The sequence below is a fragment of the Vigna angularis genome, chromosome 5 (genome assembly GCF_016808095.1).
Source record: "Vigna angularis cultivar LongXiaoDou No.4 chromosome 5, ASM1680809v1, whole genome shotgun sequence".
NCBI classification, from domain to species: Eukaryota; Viridiplantae; Streptophyta; class Magnoliopsida; order Fabales; family Fabaceae; genus Vigna; species Vigna angularis.
The window spans coordinates 4,461,275-4,477,814 of NC_068974.1; the positions used below are offsets into that span (position 1 = coordinate 4,461,275).

At 33.0% G+C, this 16,540-nt stretch overlaps 1 protein-coding gene across 4 annotated transcripts; it reads right to left on the minus strand.

The window, feature by feature from the left end:
- Positions 1-6,567: 6,567 nt before the first annotated feature.
- Positions 6,568-11,714, minus strand: LOC108339544 (uncharacterized). 4 transcript variants are annotated; one of them, XR_008249010.1, is made up of 8 exons: positions 11,510-11,712; positions 11,209-11,308; positions 10,984-11,104; positions 10,739-10,860; positions 10,088-10,209; positions 9,842-10,001; positions 9,026-9,210; positions 6,568-7,234 (listed from the first exon to the last, which is right to left on the minus strand). XR_008249010.1 is itself a non-coding variant. In XM_052877945.1 (7 exons), the coding sequence occupies exons 1-7, from the start codon at positions 11,634-11,636 to the stop codon at positions 9,196-9,198; spliced, it is 714 nt and encodes a 237-aa protein (XP_052733905.1). In that variant the 5' UTR covers positions 11,637-11,714; the 3' UTR covers positions 8,835-9,195. The 4 variants fall into 4 exon arrangements, 2 of the variants coding, with proteins under 2 accessions (XP_052733905.1, XP_017432168.1); XR_008249011.1 differs by having other exon boundaries at positions 6,568-7,246; XM_052877945.1 differs by lacking the exon at positions 6,568-7,234 and having other exon boundaries at positions 8,835-9,210; positions 9,895-10,001; positions 11,510-11,714.
- Between the last annotated feature and the right edge of the window lie 4,826 nt (positions 11,715-16,540).

The window sequence follows — 16,540 nt, forward strand, 5'->3', positions numbered from 1 at the left end:
TTATAAACTTTTTTTTATTTTGAATTATGCAATCTAAAATATAAATTTTTCCTTTTAAATTGTACAATTTAATATACAATATAACTTATACTTTTTTATATTTTGGATTATATAATTTGAGATGTGTTTTTTATTTTATATTTTAAATGTATAATTTGAAATTCTTGAAATTATGTTGGAGATTATTCATTCCAAGATATAAATATTTATAAAGGTGGATTTTTTTTATCGGCAGCATAACATGTACCTTTATAACTCATTATATTTATAATATATTTATCATATAACAAAATAATAATATATTATAAATATGTCAATAATCATACAAAAAGGTTCGTAGTGTCCTTTTGATGATTTTCTATGATAAAATGTTTTTTTTAAACTTAAAATTGAACTAAACCAGATCACATGACATTTCATTTTTATATTTAATTTAGGCAATTTTTATAAAATAAATTTAAGTCATGCAATATCTCAAAAATGATATTTTAGAAATGGTAGTGATTTAAAAATAGTGAGATTCAATTATCTTAATATTAAATGATTTTAATATAAATAGTTTTATAATGAACGAGTTTCATTATTTTTAAAACATATAATCTTTCTAGAAACTACTTTTCTAAAGTTATCTGACTTCTCTCTAGGAGTTCTTCCTTTACGTTCATTTGTTTGAAAATCAGAGACCATCTGAGTGATCACAGCGAACTCGATCAGTTACTCCAAAAGAGTAAGTTAGTTTTTACTCTTTTTCTTTTATCTGTCTCGTTTCCTTTGCATGCAAACCATAATGATTTTGTATGTGTCATTCGAGTTCTATAAGACTCTTTGTTGATTAGTAGTTCAAACGATATATCCTGATATGTTTCTGTGAGTTGTAGGTGTAGATAAAGTTCCTTGTGCTGGTGGAGTCGTTTTAGATTTTGTAGAACAGTTGGGTCCTCATGTAAGCTAACTACCATATTTTCTAAAGTTATTATAATGTTTATAATCGGTGGTATATTTGGAAATGATGTGAATTTTGTAGTTTGGTATGATGAGACACTGTTATGATTACTTGTTGAATGTTACTAGTTTTGATGAACTTTGATTGATAAGAATTGTTGTTTAATTAATTGGAATTGTTGTTGTAATTCTACTATGTTATGGTATAATTACTAGAGTTTGGGGTTTAAAATCTTATTGATTGATATGAGACAATTATAATGAAATTGGTTGTGAAATTTTACTTGTTTTTCTGGTCTGAATTGGGCATTTTGGGATGTTGGGTTGTTATTATGGTTGTTGTATGAAATATGCTTGTTTTGGTCTCTTAAGCTGATGGGTTTGATGTTATAAATTGCGGAGACTTGCTACGAGTTTTTGATATAGTGAAAAGTGAGAGTTAAGGTTGGTTTTAGTCTAAAATTGAGGTTTTGACAAGTGAAACTTTAAAGGAATCGTTATTTGAGTGAGTTTGATGTTTAAAGTCTACCTTGAGGTCATTTAAGACTTGTTTAACATCTTAGTTCACCAAAATCTGATGAGAAATGGGTAAAATATAGTATGGGAGTTTTTAGAGTGTTGATTGGATCTAGTGTAACTAATTCCTAACCAAAAGAGAAAAATGATATTCAAGTGTGGTTCTAAACATGTTTTTAAATCAATTCTAGTGTCAAGAATACTAATTTGGTCATTTGGATGAGTTTTAGGTGCAACGAAATCCGAAAATCATCTTATTGTCAAAAAACTGACAGGATAATCAATTATCAATCCTAATTTTTAGCCAGAATTGTACCTTTATTGAAAAAAATCTTTGGAATAATCGATTATCAGATCTGATAATCAATTATTACATTAGGTATTATGAGATAATCGATTATCAAGTCTAATAATCGATTATTTCAGTAGGTATTGTTATCTTTGCTAAAATCTCTATGAAGTAATCGATTATAAGGTGAGATAATTGATTATTTTAGAAGAAAATCTTTTGGGTGCTTTGTTTATGATCTTTAAAATGTGTTCTTTGCTATTAATTGCTTGTTTGAGTGGGTTGGATATTCTGATATGATGTATATTTGTTGATGCTTATGGGCTTAAAATTTGAATTTTAGTTGCATAAATTATTTTTGGATAGTCTATGTCTCAGTTGCCATAAATCCTTAAAATTAAATAAATATTTCAAATATGATAGGGTCTATGGTCTTAGTTGTTTATAGAACTGTTGCCAAAAATTCAAATTTATTTTTTCTTTATTTTTTATTTTCACTTTATTGCATTGGTTTTTCTTAATCGAAGCAAAATCTTAACTTTTTTACTTTGGTTCACAACATGAGACCATCCCTTTCCCACACTTTTTACCACGTCTTAATGTCTCAATTCTCAAATAACTGCTAATTGTAAAAAATAATCGTTGTTGTATCTCTTCGTTTCACTAATGATAACAACTTTGTTAGTTTCCAATTACTCACTTGTGATTATAATATATATGGATTAAGTCCATATTTATAAAACTTAAAAAACTTTTGTTAACCAATTTAATAATCTAATTAAGTAAATTGTTGAAAATAAATAGTCACATTTTACTACATGTAAGTGTTATAGAAAATAAAGTAGGTGATGTGTATTATATTTTAGTTTGACATTTCATGAACAACTTATAAAGGATGGGATTTAAAAAAATTATGACACAAGTTATTTCTTATTATTCTACATGTTATAGAAGGTTTAATGTCTCTTTAGGTTCCTATTTTCGTCCAGAATCTCAAATAGGTCCCTTTCTTTTTCGGCGTCTCAATTAGGTCCTTATTTTTGTAAAATTGAATCAAATAAAGGCTTTCCGTCAAATTGATGAAACGTCGTTAAGGAGGGAGTGACGCGGCATGCTGATAGTGTAATTTTTTATTACGTGGCATTAAAAACGTGACTGAATTATATTTTTTTAATTTTTGAATTAAAAAATGAAGTAGGCAGAGTGGAAATATAATTTAAGTAAGGGCAAAAATGGAAAATCAAATTAAATTAAGTGCTGAATTGGAAAATCAAATTAAATTGGAAAATCTTCAACCGATCGGCTCCTGTGCTTCAGTCGTTCGGTGTCCTCCTTCCTCTTCACTGCTCGACCTCGCTCGGTAGCCTCACTACCTTCAGCCGTTCGGTTCCCTTCTTCTTCTCCCTCACCGCTCGGCCTCTTCCTACATTCCGCCGTTCGGTTGACTAGTAATAATATCCTATAACAGGCTGTCGCCAAACCTTAATTCCCTAACCTAGCCAATGTCGCCGTCAGCCACGTTGTGCCGCCAGCATCATCCTCGTCAGACCACAAGTCGTTGTCGCCAACCTCCATGGTCGCCGCACATTCATCTTCATCACCTGCAAACCCATAAATCAGAAAATCTCAATTGCCATGTAATCCTAAATCGCAGATCCCTTTCCTCTTCCTTGAGAGCTTCGCTGCAACCACCAATTAGCGACATCATCTCCTCCATCATCACATCAGAAACCTGCATCAAATCCAAGCTAGAAAACGCAGAGAAACCCAAGCCGCCGCGACAAAATCCCATCGCGAATCGAACTTTAAATTTCCTCTGCGAGAGATAGCCTGTCAACGCGAAAACCTGCTCCACCGCGATTCGCGCTTCCACCATCGATCTCCCCTGCGAGATTCAAGTTCGCACTACCTAATCGTGTCTTCTACACAAAATCGTGAAGCAACCTTACTTTATCTTCTTTGAATCACGCCTCCAAACGCTGCCACGAGACATTCTCAATTAGCGCCCCCATGTTCTCTCGCGGCGCATGAAACTTTCCCCCTTCCCTCCAATCTGAAACCCTAATTTTGGGTGGGGAAGGGGTGGCATAGGTGATAGCCGTCAAATTAATTTAATTTGATTTTCCAATTTTGCCCTTACTTAAATTATATTTCCACTCTGTACACTTCATTTTTTAATTCAAAAATGGTTTAAACCGTCGGTTGGTCCTCAATTTTATATGGTAATCTCAGTTGGGTCCTCATTTTTGCAACTGTCTCAATTGGGTCATATTTTTTGTAAAAATGAGCAAATTTTACCCTAACCGTTAAGTGCTCTCAAACTGCGTTAAATTTAGCATATGTGTTTATGCTGGTGTGGATTGTTTGATTAGATGAAATTTTTATTTAAATTAAAAAATTATGACGTGGCAAAATTTTTGGTTTATGTTAAAATACTATGTTAGGGATTGAAAAGGGTCAGAAAATGAAAGAGTGAATTGAAAAGGGAATTAGGGATCTGGACATTAACCACCGAACGTTCATCATCAAGTCAGGCAATGGGCCTCCCTACCGGCCGCCGGTCACGGTCGGAGCTTCGCCGACGAAAATCTTTCTCTGTCTCTCTGTCTCTCTCTCTCTTTCTCTCCCAGAAGTTCAAATTTTCTATTATCAACAACACAAAAAATGTAACTCTAACAGTATCAATCTCAATATTGAGTTTCTTAGAAAATTATCACAAACATAAAACACTTCATCCTTTTTAATAGTCTACCGCCAGACCATCAATAATAAGAACAATATTTACTCCCAAAAGCTCCGAAGAGGAGCCACGCAGAATCAGGACGACGGAGCCACCGCGCCAACCGCATGTCCCATGTTACATTCCACGATGCCTCTCCCTTCAGGTAGTGGTTGATCCAATTGAAATTGTAATCACCTGCGAAACACCACAAAACCCAGTTTTCATCAGTGCCTTCATCAACCATCTCCTTCAACATCATCGCGCCTCATCCCAAATTAGAAACAAAAAGCCCTAAATCTGAGTACGAATCAGACCATCGCGAAGACCAATCACCTTCATCGTTGGTGACGTTGCGCGATGACCGGCGGCGAGCTTGGCGGCGGCCGGTGACGCTGGTGGCACCCTGGCTCACGCCTCGCGGCGGCCGAGCTCGCACAAGAGGCGATTAACGGAGGAACGAGAGAGCTTCTCTCTCACGAGCGAAGAGAAGAAGGAGAAGGGAGGACCTGCCGCCATGGTCGGCGATGCCTCCGATGGTGAACAACGGTGCTGGCGACGCCTTGGACCAAGACTCGCGACGGCCGATTGGGTGGAGGCTGAGGCAGACGTGCATGAGCGGAGGAGATGAGCGCTTTTGGGTTCCTCTGGTTCCCTTTTGGTTTCAAGTGGAGGATGCAGATTCCAATTGGTCTGGTAGGAGAAGCGAAAAACCCTAATGGGTTTCGGACTGGTAGAATGCAGTTGATTGTCTTCGTCTTCTCTAGGATTCCAATTCCTCTTCTCCCACTGACCAAATCCCTAATTCTCTTTCTCTAATCTTATTTCAGTAAAAATGTTTTAATATGAAGAATTTTACCCTCGGTTAGAGAGTGAGGGTTTGAGGGTGGAAGTTGGAACGAAGCAGTTTGGGCGGAGGAGATGAAGAGGTGAAAGGTGATTAGTGGTTGGACATCGCCACGTGGATTTGATGATTATAAAACACATCACCCATTCAGTTTAATGCACAATGCCACACCATTAAAACATAAAATACAGCTCAGCTAAATTTAACGCCGTTTGAGAGCACTTAACGGTTAGGGTAAAATTTGTTCATTTTTACAAAAAATATGACCCAATTGAGACAGTTGCAAAAATGAGGACCCAACTGAGATTACCATACAAAATTGAGGACCAACCGAGGGTTTAAACCTTCAAAAATTAAAAAAATATAATTCAGTCATGTTTTTAATGCCACGTAATAAAAAAATTACACTGTCAGCATGCCACGTCACTCCCTCCTTATTTGATTTTAGGGTTTCATCAATTTGACAGAAAACCTTTATTTGATTCAATTTTATAAAAATAAGGACCCAATTGAGACGCCGAAAAAGAAAAGGACCTATTTGAGATTTTGGACGAAAATAGAAACCTAAAGTGACATTACACCTTATAGAAATTGAATACTAGTTTTTTTACTATATTAATTTATTTTCCTTTTTTTTTTACATAATTATTTGACTGAATCACCTCTTAATTGTCATGGGTAGCGATTTATGCATAAAACTAAAGGATGGTTACAAAGTAAGAGAGGGTGAAACAACTTCATTGACTTGAAAGGATCATCTGTTTAATTGATTTCTACATTGAAATGTCAATTAATATGCTTAATATTTTTATTTATAGTATTTTACATGCATCAAATTGGTATTTGGTATTTGTTACAACTTTTTTTTTCTATCATGCTATTTAATTTTTTTTTGTTCTGGTTATCTTGGAATATATATATATATATATATATATATATATATATATATATATATATATATATATATATATATATATATATATATTAATCGGCTTATGAAAGTTTCAAAAAAAATAATCAAGAAAAAAATGAGAATTTTATAGAATATGATAAACAAGTTGTGTATATAAAATATTAACTCAAATAAGTTTTAACTCTCATTTTTGTTCGATGTTAACAACAATTTTTATCTAAATAATTAAAAAGAAATGTTGACACCTATTTTATCCAAATAATTAATTTTTTTAAAAAAAGCATCCAACAGAGTTAATTTCAAAACAAGAATTCAAAATACTAAAAGAATAACAAAGGAGATGAAAGTAAAAAAAAAAAATTAGAATATAATCTTTTTTTATTACAATACATATATAGTTTGAAAAATTCAAAATCAAAACTAGAGCAACCATGATATCCTTCTAATCACCTTCTTCTTAGAATTGACCTAGCATTTCTTTGAGTCTTCTCCCTACCATATAACCACCTAAGATCGCGAGCCTTCTCCCTTGCAACCATAGTTTCCTCATTGTCCTTGTCCTTTGCCCACCATATTCCGCAAACTCCATCTAAGGAACCAAACACCCTAGCTTCTCTTCTAGCTTTGGATCACCTTTGCTTGGAGGGTTGCTATCAGTTGGTATATAATTTGGACATGCTAAAGTGCTGCTTATGAATGGAGGGAAATTTGTGGCAATTAAGCCAGCAATGTAGGATATAATGGATGGACCTGAAGTTGTATCATGCACAACGCAGATATCGGCATGGTCTATTAGCATTTACAAGTGTCAAGGAATGACTCTTGAGGGAATCCACATTGATTTGTCTACAACATTTGGTTGTGGCATGTTGTATGTAGCACTTTCCCGGGCTTAGAGGAATAGATCAAAGATTGAGGAGGACCAAAGGTGGCACTAAAGGTGAAGTTGGAGACAAAGGTTGAGGCCCATATAGGTGTATTTCAAACCCCAATGTTGAAATTCAAGCCCTGAAACAAAAGCTGCATATATACTTCTGGGAGCACATTCTAGATTGGATATTTCAAAAAAATGTTTGTATTATGAAATATTCAATCCTAAATGTCTTACTAGATTCAAAAGCATATTCTAGATTACTTAAGCTGAAATGAATGCTTCAAAGATATTTCTGAAAGCTTAATCTGAAACATGTTTCCAAATCCAATAACATGTTCTAAATTATGCAATCTATAACCTACTTAAAACCCTCAAACCACACATCTCACTCCACTAGAAGAAGGTGAAGAAGTAAAGAAAGTGACATGGTTACCTTCTCATATTTTACACAAATTTATAAGGGTAAAATTGGAATATATCATTTTATGAAGGTGCATGAAGAAAAATTGGAGGTTCGGGAAGAAATGTCCAAACAAGAACCAAGTACAAACGGAAAATTGGATGGTGTGAGAATGATAATGAACTTTGGGCTCCCTTTTTTATTGCTCTTTCTATTTTCTTTGTTTTCATGATCTCCTTTTGTTGAAAGGAATTTTCTAACTTTTATTTTCTTGTCTAAAATTAAAATACTTTTGAATTTTAATTTTTAATTTTTAAAATTAAAAAAAAAACAATTATTTCACCCTTTTTATTTTAATTTTTTTTAATTTTTAAAATTAAAACCATAATTTCATGAACTTTTGAAAACAAATTTTATTGATCCAGAAAAAATTAGACTACATGTTTACAAATATTGATAAATATGTGTACACTAAATCTAAAAAAAGTAAGTGTGACATTATATAACTACATTTTAACGACAGATTAACTTTTGGTATAAGTGATTATATAGTTTCAGGAACAAAATTATTTGTAAAATATAAGTTTGAAATGAAAGTCATAAGTGAAGAAGTGTAATTTTACGAGGTAATATATTATTATTTAAAGAACAATATACCAAAAACTTTCTTTAAGAAGTTTGGCTATTGTAACTTTAAGTTAGTAAGCACTATATATGACGTTAATTCTAAATTAAAGAAAAGTATTAAAAATAAATTTTTCAACCTAAATGTGCCCAAATCATTGGGAGGTTATTACATTTAAAGAGCTTTTACTAAATTAAATGGATTCTATCTTTGAAATTTAAATATGATAATAAAAATCTAGTCCTAAATAACAATGTGGTGAAGACTTTGATATCGTCATGAACTCTAAATCAGAAAAGTGAACTGATAAAATCATAGCAAGTTATATGAGTATTGGTAAAATCATAGCAAGTAAAAAAGGTTAATCCTAGAGTACTCATATAGGTATTGTAAGTATGTTCTAACTTCTAGATCACCGTCCTTGTTTTAGATGAGTAACAACCAAACAACCACATTTCAATACCTTGTCTTCATTTTTATGTTTCTTTCATCTTTGTTTGTTGCAGTACCATTTTACTAGTATTATCATGTTCTAACACTGTTTACGTTTCATTTTAAATACTCTTTCTATTTATTGGGGGGAGGGGATGTCTTGAAACACACAATAGGTTATTCTTTCATTCTGAATTCTTTTTCTTCTGTCTTGGTTTGGTTGTTTTTAATATAAACTTCAGCTCAACTTCAATTTACTGTGATGAGCACTGCAAACTAGCATATATATTCTAATTTCATTTAGTATATTTTTTCGAGACAAACACCACCAGAGTGTGAAGGAGGTGACAAATAAAAAGTACATAACACATACATAACTAAAATAGATACTCTCTACATTGTACGTATGGGAAACTGTACAGAGTTAATTACGGATAATATTATTGTATGAAAGTGATGGCACTTTACCTGGTCCACATTCAAGCTTAACAATATTAGGTAATCCAGTATACCCCTTTATTTTGTTGTATGGGAAAGTAACATCATACTATGTCTCCACAACTGCCACGCCTGAGTAAGAGTAGCTCCCAATGTTGAAGTTGCCCTCTCTAAACTTCATCCAAGAAACCCTCCAAGTTTTAAGCAAATTTTGTCTGCACGAAGATCACAACAATCAAATGACATTCACAGCAATCAAATAATCGAGATAGTAGTCAAACTGAAATTGCAATTGTAAAGTAGTTTCCAAAATACAACAGCAAATGAAGTAATGAACTGCAAGTTTTCAACTAATGCAACAATCATACAGGTGAATATTGTAAAATTCACAATATGGCTGACAATCTCGCAAATCTACTAGTTCCCACAATTTTGGTTAACAAAATCTAACAATCATAAGTTAAATTTACAGTTAAATTAAAGAGATACATGCAACAAAACACATATTTACTAGTGAAAGTCACTCTACTGATCGATAGTTTGCAAGACAGATGAAAAATAAGAACTACAAGATTTTGTAATCAACATAGTTCATATACTCAGGAGGGAAACAGGTAGGTTCTCTTTCTTAATGTTTCTTTTCTTTTTCCAATGTCCATGTACATCCAATAGCCCAGGCTGAGACATTTTAATAGGGCAGATAGGACCTAAGCTTAATGCCAATTTATTGTGTGAACTATATATCTCGTATTCCCACAATTGCAAGCTGTTTTCTTGCAGTACCAATGCTGAAACAATTGAGTCCATTAATTATGCGCAGTTTTAATGTTGCAGACATGCAAATACCTCTCAGGTTCAACATTCCTTTTAGCAAGCATGAATGTTAAGAATACAGGTACCATTGCTGCAGCTAGATGCTTAAGTGTGTGACCACTGACAATATGGTGTGTCCATCCATAGATCACCTCATCAGTAGCTTCTAGCACTTTCGCTAAAAGATAAAACCCTGGAAAGCAATTATTTAAAATACAAGCATGGCTTGTGGTTATAACAAACATTAAGGGGGAATTACACTATAACATAAATCCAAACCTGCAGCCCAGAGCCAATATGTTGAATGTGTGTACATTGGAGGTAACAAAATAGCCATTATAGGAATGGCAATGCAAGGCACAAACTGGACCAGAGCATATGGACGAAGGTCATCAAAGAACCTGGGTGAATGGAAGACAAGAATAATTATTTCAAGAGTTAAAGTTCAGGTAACTAAGTCAGCTGAATGGGCAAGTACTTGGTACGTATTTGATTTCATGTTGAAATCTCCATAATCATGTTGAAATACCAATTAACATGGTTTTAGGTAGATTTAGACATGATTGGTTACACGTGGAGATTTATTATGGGTCAAGAATAGATTTTGAGTTGAAACAACAGTTTAGGTAGCTTTTCAAAATCAATTTCATTTGCTTTGTCAACGTTCATCCAAACACATACTTAACAATTAACCTCAAATAGAAATCACATATATGAACATCGAAAATAACTAAACTAAGTTTTGAGACTCTGAACTGTTCTATGAGTTGATTATTCCATGATGAATCAGGTAACTACATAAAAATGGCAAATGTATTGGCAGAACCAACACTACTTTTTATGCTTTATCCATATGAAGAACAACTGTCTTCTACTTAATAGACAAAATTCTGTCATATAAAATGCAAAATTAATAAACAGTGAGCTTGCCTCCAATACACAATGCTTATTATACCAGCCAAAAGTAGAGGTATAATTGAAACCGTTCCCTTCCTCTCATCAATCCGCTCAATGATGAATATTGCAATGATGGATGTGAAAGCAACAGTCATCTGCAATCACAATCAGCTTGTAGATCAAAAGTTGACACCTTGAAATGGGCCAAAAAGAAGGGATGGAAACGGCTTTTAGCAGTGGCAAACAATTTGCATAAAACTAAATCAAGTCTAACTCACTGGGAGCCTATCCCAGACAAGGCGAGCATCATCTGGCTTGAGATGATAGTATGAAGATCCAACTGCAACAGCAGCCACACCAACATAGAAGCAAGTCCAACCCCATATTTCACCTTGCAAGCTTTTGGCATGCATCACAATCACAAACCACACAACAAAGAGGATCAAGATTTTTGCCAGCAATGAGAAAGTTGATTGCTATAGAAAATTAACAGACTATAGTACCTGAGTCTAAAGTAGTTTCCATGATAACAGAGTACAAGTCCAACGAGACCAATAACCAGAAAAGGGAAATTTGATATCACATTAAGTGCATTAGTAATACCTGAAAATTAACACTGAACATTCAAAAGAATCTCCACTCAATTCACACCAATTCCACCAAAATCATAATCAGTGGAGTCAAGTTCCCTTTTTTAGGCGACCCATTCGAAAAATAAGAAAAACAAGAAAAAAGGGTAAAACAATAGAAAAAGAAAAGGGACAAAAGTGGGTCCGAAACACAGTAGAAAGTGAAGAGGGTTACCGAAGAATTTGCGGTGGTCAGCGAAATTATGATACTCTTGGGACTGAGGAATGGCTGGGGTTACGATCATAAGAACGACGAAGCAAAAAAGTGAAACCAGCGATGCATAAAGGCTGCGATTTCTCATGGTTTGGGTGCGGATGCTGAGCGATAGATACAATGCAACTTTCGTATGAGTTGGGTTGTTTAACACATTTTCATTGAATTTTGTATTAAAAACAAATAAATAATAATAATAGTTACCTTATCGTGGATTTGTTTTAAGTAGTGTTTTCAAAACAAGGCAATTCCGTTCCAAATTAGTGAGCTAATTCATCTTAGTTCATTTGTTAGGGAGTAAAAATATTCGAATCCGGTCCAGCTTAGGTTAAACATGTTAGGTCATTGATTCAATTAATTATATATTTTTTCCAAATTTAAAAAAATTACAATTTTTTTGTAATTTAAATTTAAATAAATCTCACTCTAAAATAATGTTCAACTCTAAAAACAATTTAAAATAAATAAAAAAATCATATAATCCAAATGTAATTCAAAAACAAGCACAAAAAGCAAACAAATAAGCTTCTAAAATTGATCGTTTTTGTGTCACTTGTTCATTTATAATATTAGAGTCTTGAATGGATAAATCCATAATATTTTGTTCTCTTAAAACATCTTTTTCTTTATCCTCATCTACAATACAATGAAAAAAGTGTTAACAAATAATACTGAAAGATAAAATAATAAATAATTAAATTAAATTAGGTGGGTTGGTGAGTCAACATGGCTCACTACGGGTTCAACCCGTTGAACTGAGTTGTAAGTGGGCTAGGTTGAAAATTGACCCGTATCAAAAAATGACATTTTTTTCAAACTCAACCCAACCTGAACCCGTGGTGGACCGAGTTGGCCCGCGGGTTCTAATCCATTTTGACAGCACTAGTTTTACCGATTCATCTATGTTGGAATGCTAATAAGCAATAAATTCGAAAATTTGTTTAAAACAAGAAAACAAAAATAGATTAAAATATGGAGTGGAAATTGACAAACGTTACACTTCTAAGGATGAAAGAAAAGTCTAAGAGTTTAAACACACAAAGGAATGAAAGACCTTTAATAAAACTTAAGGGTTCTTCAATCATTCAAGAAATTAGGAGAATCACTCTTACCAATATAAAAAAAGATAGACTCTAATATATCTGAATAAAACTCTACCTCTTTTTATTGATAAAAATAGTTCAATAGCTTTAGCCATTAAAATTACAAAGGATTAGTTAACTGTAATTAAATCCTACTTAAGCTAATAATGATCACACTACATTAACGGTTGATTGTAATTGTAATTATGGTAATCAATGTTAAGACAATACCATATAGAAAGAGAAGACCGTCTAGCAACTCTTGTTTTGAAGTTTAACAAACCAACTTTAACGAAATAATGTTTATAGCTTAAACCGTCTAGAACTGTTTGATAAAAATAATGTTAAAAAATATAAGCAAATCGTCTATATGTTTGACGTAAGTGCATTTAACATTTCAAATTGTTTAATACAAAGCTTTTATTAAACGACAACATATGCTTAGTATTCTTTTATCTTGCAAATGCTTTTCTACTCAACAAAATAGACTTATGCGCTAAATGCTTAGTACACAATGAAAACCGTAGGAAAAAACTAAAAGGAGGGATGAATAGTGTTTTTAAAACTTTTCACAAATGACATCTGATACGTCTTCACTAAACAAAAGATATGTTCAGATGAAGATGTTTCAAAAGGATTTTATGAAAGCGTTCAAAGAAGAAAAACAATAAAGCACAACTTTTATACTAGCTCACTCAACCTAAACTACATCTAGTTCTCCCTTAAGAACTCTTAAGGTGTTCCACTAATCTCTAACAAGATTACACGAGTTTTACCTCTCCAGGTTTACAACGAGTATTTTCACCACTCCTAGTTCACCTAGTCAACATGACTAATTCAAGTTTAATCACTCTTGGTTTACAAGTATTCTAACCACTTCTGGTCTCAAGTATTCTAACCACTTCTGGTCTCAAGTATTCTAACCACTTCTGGTCTTAAGTATTCTCAATACTTTTAGTCTTAACCCTAGACAACACATATAGACAAGACTTTTAATTCTCTTTAGACCTTACAATATAAAAAATTTTATGAGCAACGGTACAAATGATAACTCTCAAAGAGAGAATATGAATAATACAAAGATTTCTACGATTTGTTGAGGTTTTTCTCTTAATAGAAATACACAAAGTCATATGATATATAAGCATAGTAAGCTTGTCTTGGCATTCACGAGTTCATTGTTCTATTCTTCTTATGTTATCCTTTTTTTTTCTCTTCAAGTTTTCGTCTATATATAGTTTTTTTTGAAAGATGACCGTTAGACTAAGAAGTTGACTTCAAGAGGGTAAGTAGCTTTAGGTAGGATGTTAGACTTTAGTCTACTTTGTAGAGGTTCAAAGCTTCATTATAGCCTTTAGAAAACTAAGCTTGTACGATATGACAAAGCATAAGGCTTTAAGTGAAACATTCGCAAAATGTTCTTCATCTCTTACAACATTTTTTTCTTGGGTGTAGTGATTCTGATCATATCTTATTGCTTTAGTGATTCGCACAAATATTAAGAACAAAGTATACAAGCATCGAATCATTTTATCGTACATGCATTAAATATTTTTAAGGTTGATAAGCATTAAATTGTATTGCGTGTTCAAAATATTTTATCATTTGTCATGTGATTCATAAATGCATCGTTTGGTAAAACTTATAACATGTATAATCATAAAATGGTTTAAACATTAGACGATGTATTCTTAAGACGCTTTGCTTGAGATAACACTATATTGAATAAAAATTTGTTTTAACTTTAGTGTTATTAAAAAGATAAACGTTATTGCTCATAAAAAGTTATCTTGTTACTCATATAGTCTATTAAAAAATGAGAGATGCTTGCTTTTCTTAGACGTTGTTCATAACATTAGTTCATCAGACAGTTGAGTCTAGAAAATGTTATTCATAAGCTTTCTAAATGTTCACAAAAATTTTCTTTCTTAGACACTATTTATTTAAAACAACTTTTCATACACAACAATACTTCGTTTAATGCTTTTTGTTAAACTTCAAAACTTGAGTTGCTTAGACGGTCTATTCTCTAGAGAATCTTGTCTTAACACACAAAACATACATAAATGTTCTATAATGTTTATAACATTAAATGCATGTACGATTTGTACTTCTTTCTATGTGATGCTTTGTGTTTCTTTGTTTGTGCAGATCGTGACTATACCAAGCTTTATTCAAAACTTTTGTCCAAGATCAGAAAGACGTTAAGAGATAGGAAGGCATTCTTAGAATGTTTCCTTAATGTTTTTTGCTCTAAGGAATTCGTACATGCTACCTCTATGAAAAGTAGTGTTTCTCTAACACTACCTCGCACCTGAATTTATACTTGATAGCTACCTGTTTTCCTCAAAGTCAACTCTCTCTGAGTAATGGATCTTTCTCGAAGAATGCTATATAAAGAGGACTGAATGCACAGAAGAATACAATAATTTTGTCTTTGAATCTTACGTTGTTATTCTCTCTCTAAGCTTTCATCATCTAATACTTTCTTTGCTTAAGAAAAAGTGTTACAATTCTTTAGATTTCATTGTATTGAAAACATACTACTCTCTTTGAGAGTTTTAATTTGTACTTGTTTTTTCTAAAACACTTTTATTGTGTTTGTAAATGCTAAAGAGAATTAAAACACTTAGTTGTTTATTTCAGTTGAGTTAAACGGTCTAGTCAGGAAGACTATTGTTGTACCAGGAGTAGGTAAACTCGTTTATCCAAATTGAATAGTTGTAAACCAGAAGTGGTAAATTTCATTGTAATCCTTGAAAATTAGTGAAACCCCCTTAAGAGTACTTAAGAGAGAACATGACTTAGCTTAGTTATAGTGAACCAATATAAAAACAAGATCCTCTTATTTACTGTCCTTTACATACATTTCCTAAATGTTGTTCAAAAACTTAAAGTGTTTAATACATATTTGCGAAAAGGTTTTGAAAACTTTATTCAACCCCCTTTCTAGAGTTTTTCCTATGTTTCAACCAAAAGTCACCCAAAAACATTCAGTTTTTCATCCTTTAGTCTCCCAAAGGCTGGTGACTAAGTGGCCAATTAGGTCCTTATTACAACTTGAAATAAATCCAAAATAAAGCCTATTAGTTGATTAACCCAAAATATAATTTGGTAAGCCAATTTTACATAGGATTGAGCCATAATTTATATAAACTAATTACTTAAAAATTGCACCAAAGTGGCACATCACTGAAGTACCTGAAAAATATTAGAAGAAAGATTTGAATAGTGTTGATGGATAACTTTTAGCAATCCTTCTTTTAAGTGCTTAGATGCTCGACTTCATAAATGTGTATAAACGTTTTGATGTGCTATTTAGAATATATATACTACAGCATCTAGTAAGAACTTCCTTTATGAAAAATAATTGTTTTAGCTTGGAAGATTCTTATGTATAGAAATTAAAATGCAACTATAGGTTTTTGTAAGAGGATCGTTCAGACAAGAGAAGAGATAATTGCACAAGAGATTTTATACTGGTTCACTCCAATTGAGGTACGTCCAGTCTCCTCTACAGAGAAAGGAAGGAGAGAAAGGACTTCATAGCCCAACAAAGTGAAGAAAGAAAGAAAGAAGACGGGGAAGATTACAGGTAGGAGGAAGGGGTTGGAGGGGGGGGGGGAGGGGAACGACAGTGTATTGGTGGAACAAAAAAACGGAAGGGGATATAAGAACAGGGGATGGATGAAAAGGACAATGTTGGGGAGGTAGATTCAGGTGAGGAGGGATGGTGGTAAAGCGAAAGAACTACGTGCGTAAGGCAGGTAAGTTCTTAGAGTGGAAGGAGTAACGAATGTTGGATTATATATCATGTTCATCTTGTTTCGATGATCGGATGAGATGACGATGACGGTCAAGAGGTTTGGAAGAGGGCTTCATTGGTTTGAAGTGTTGAAGATTTGAGAGA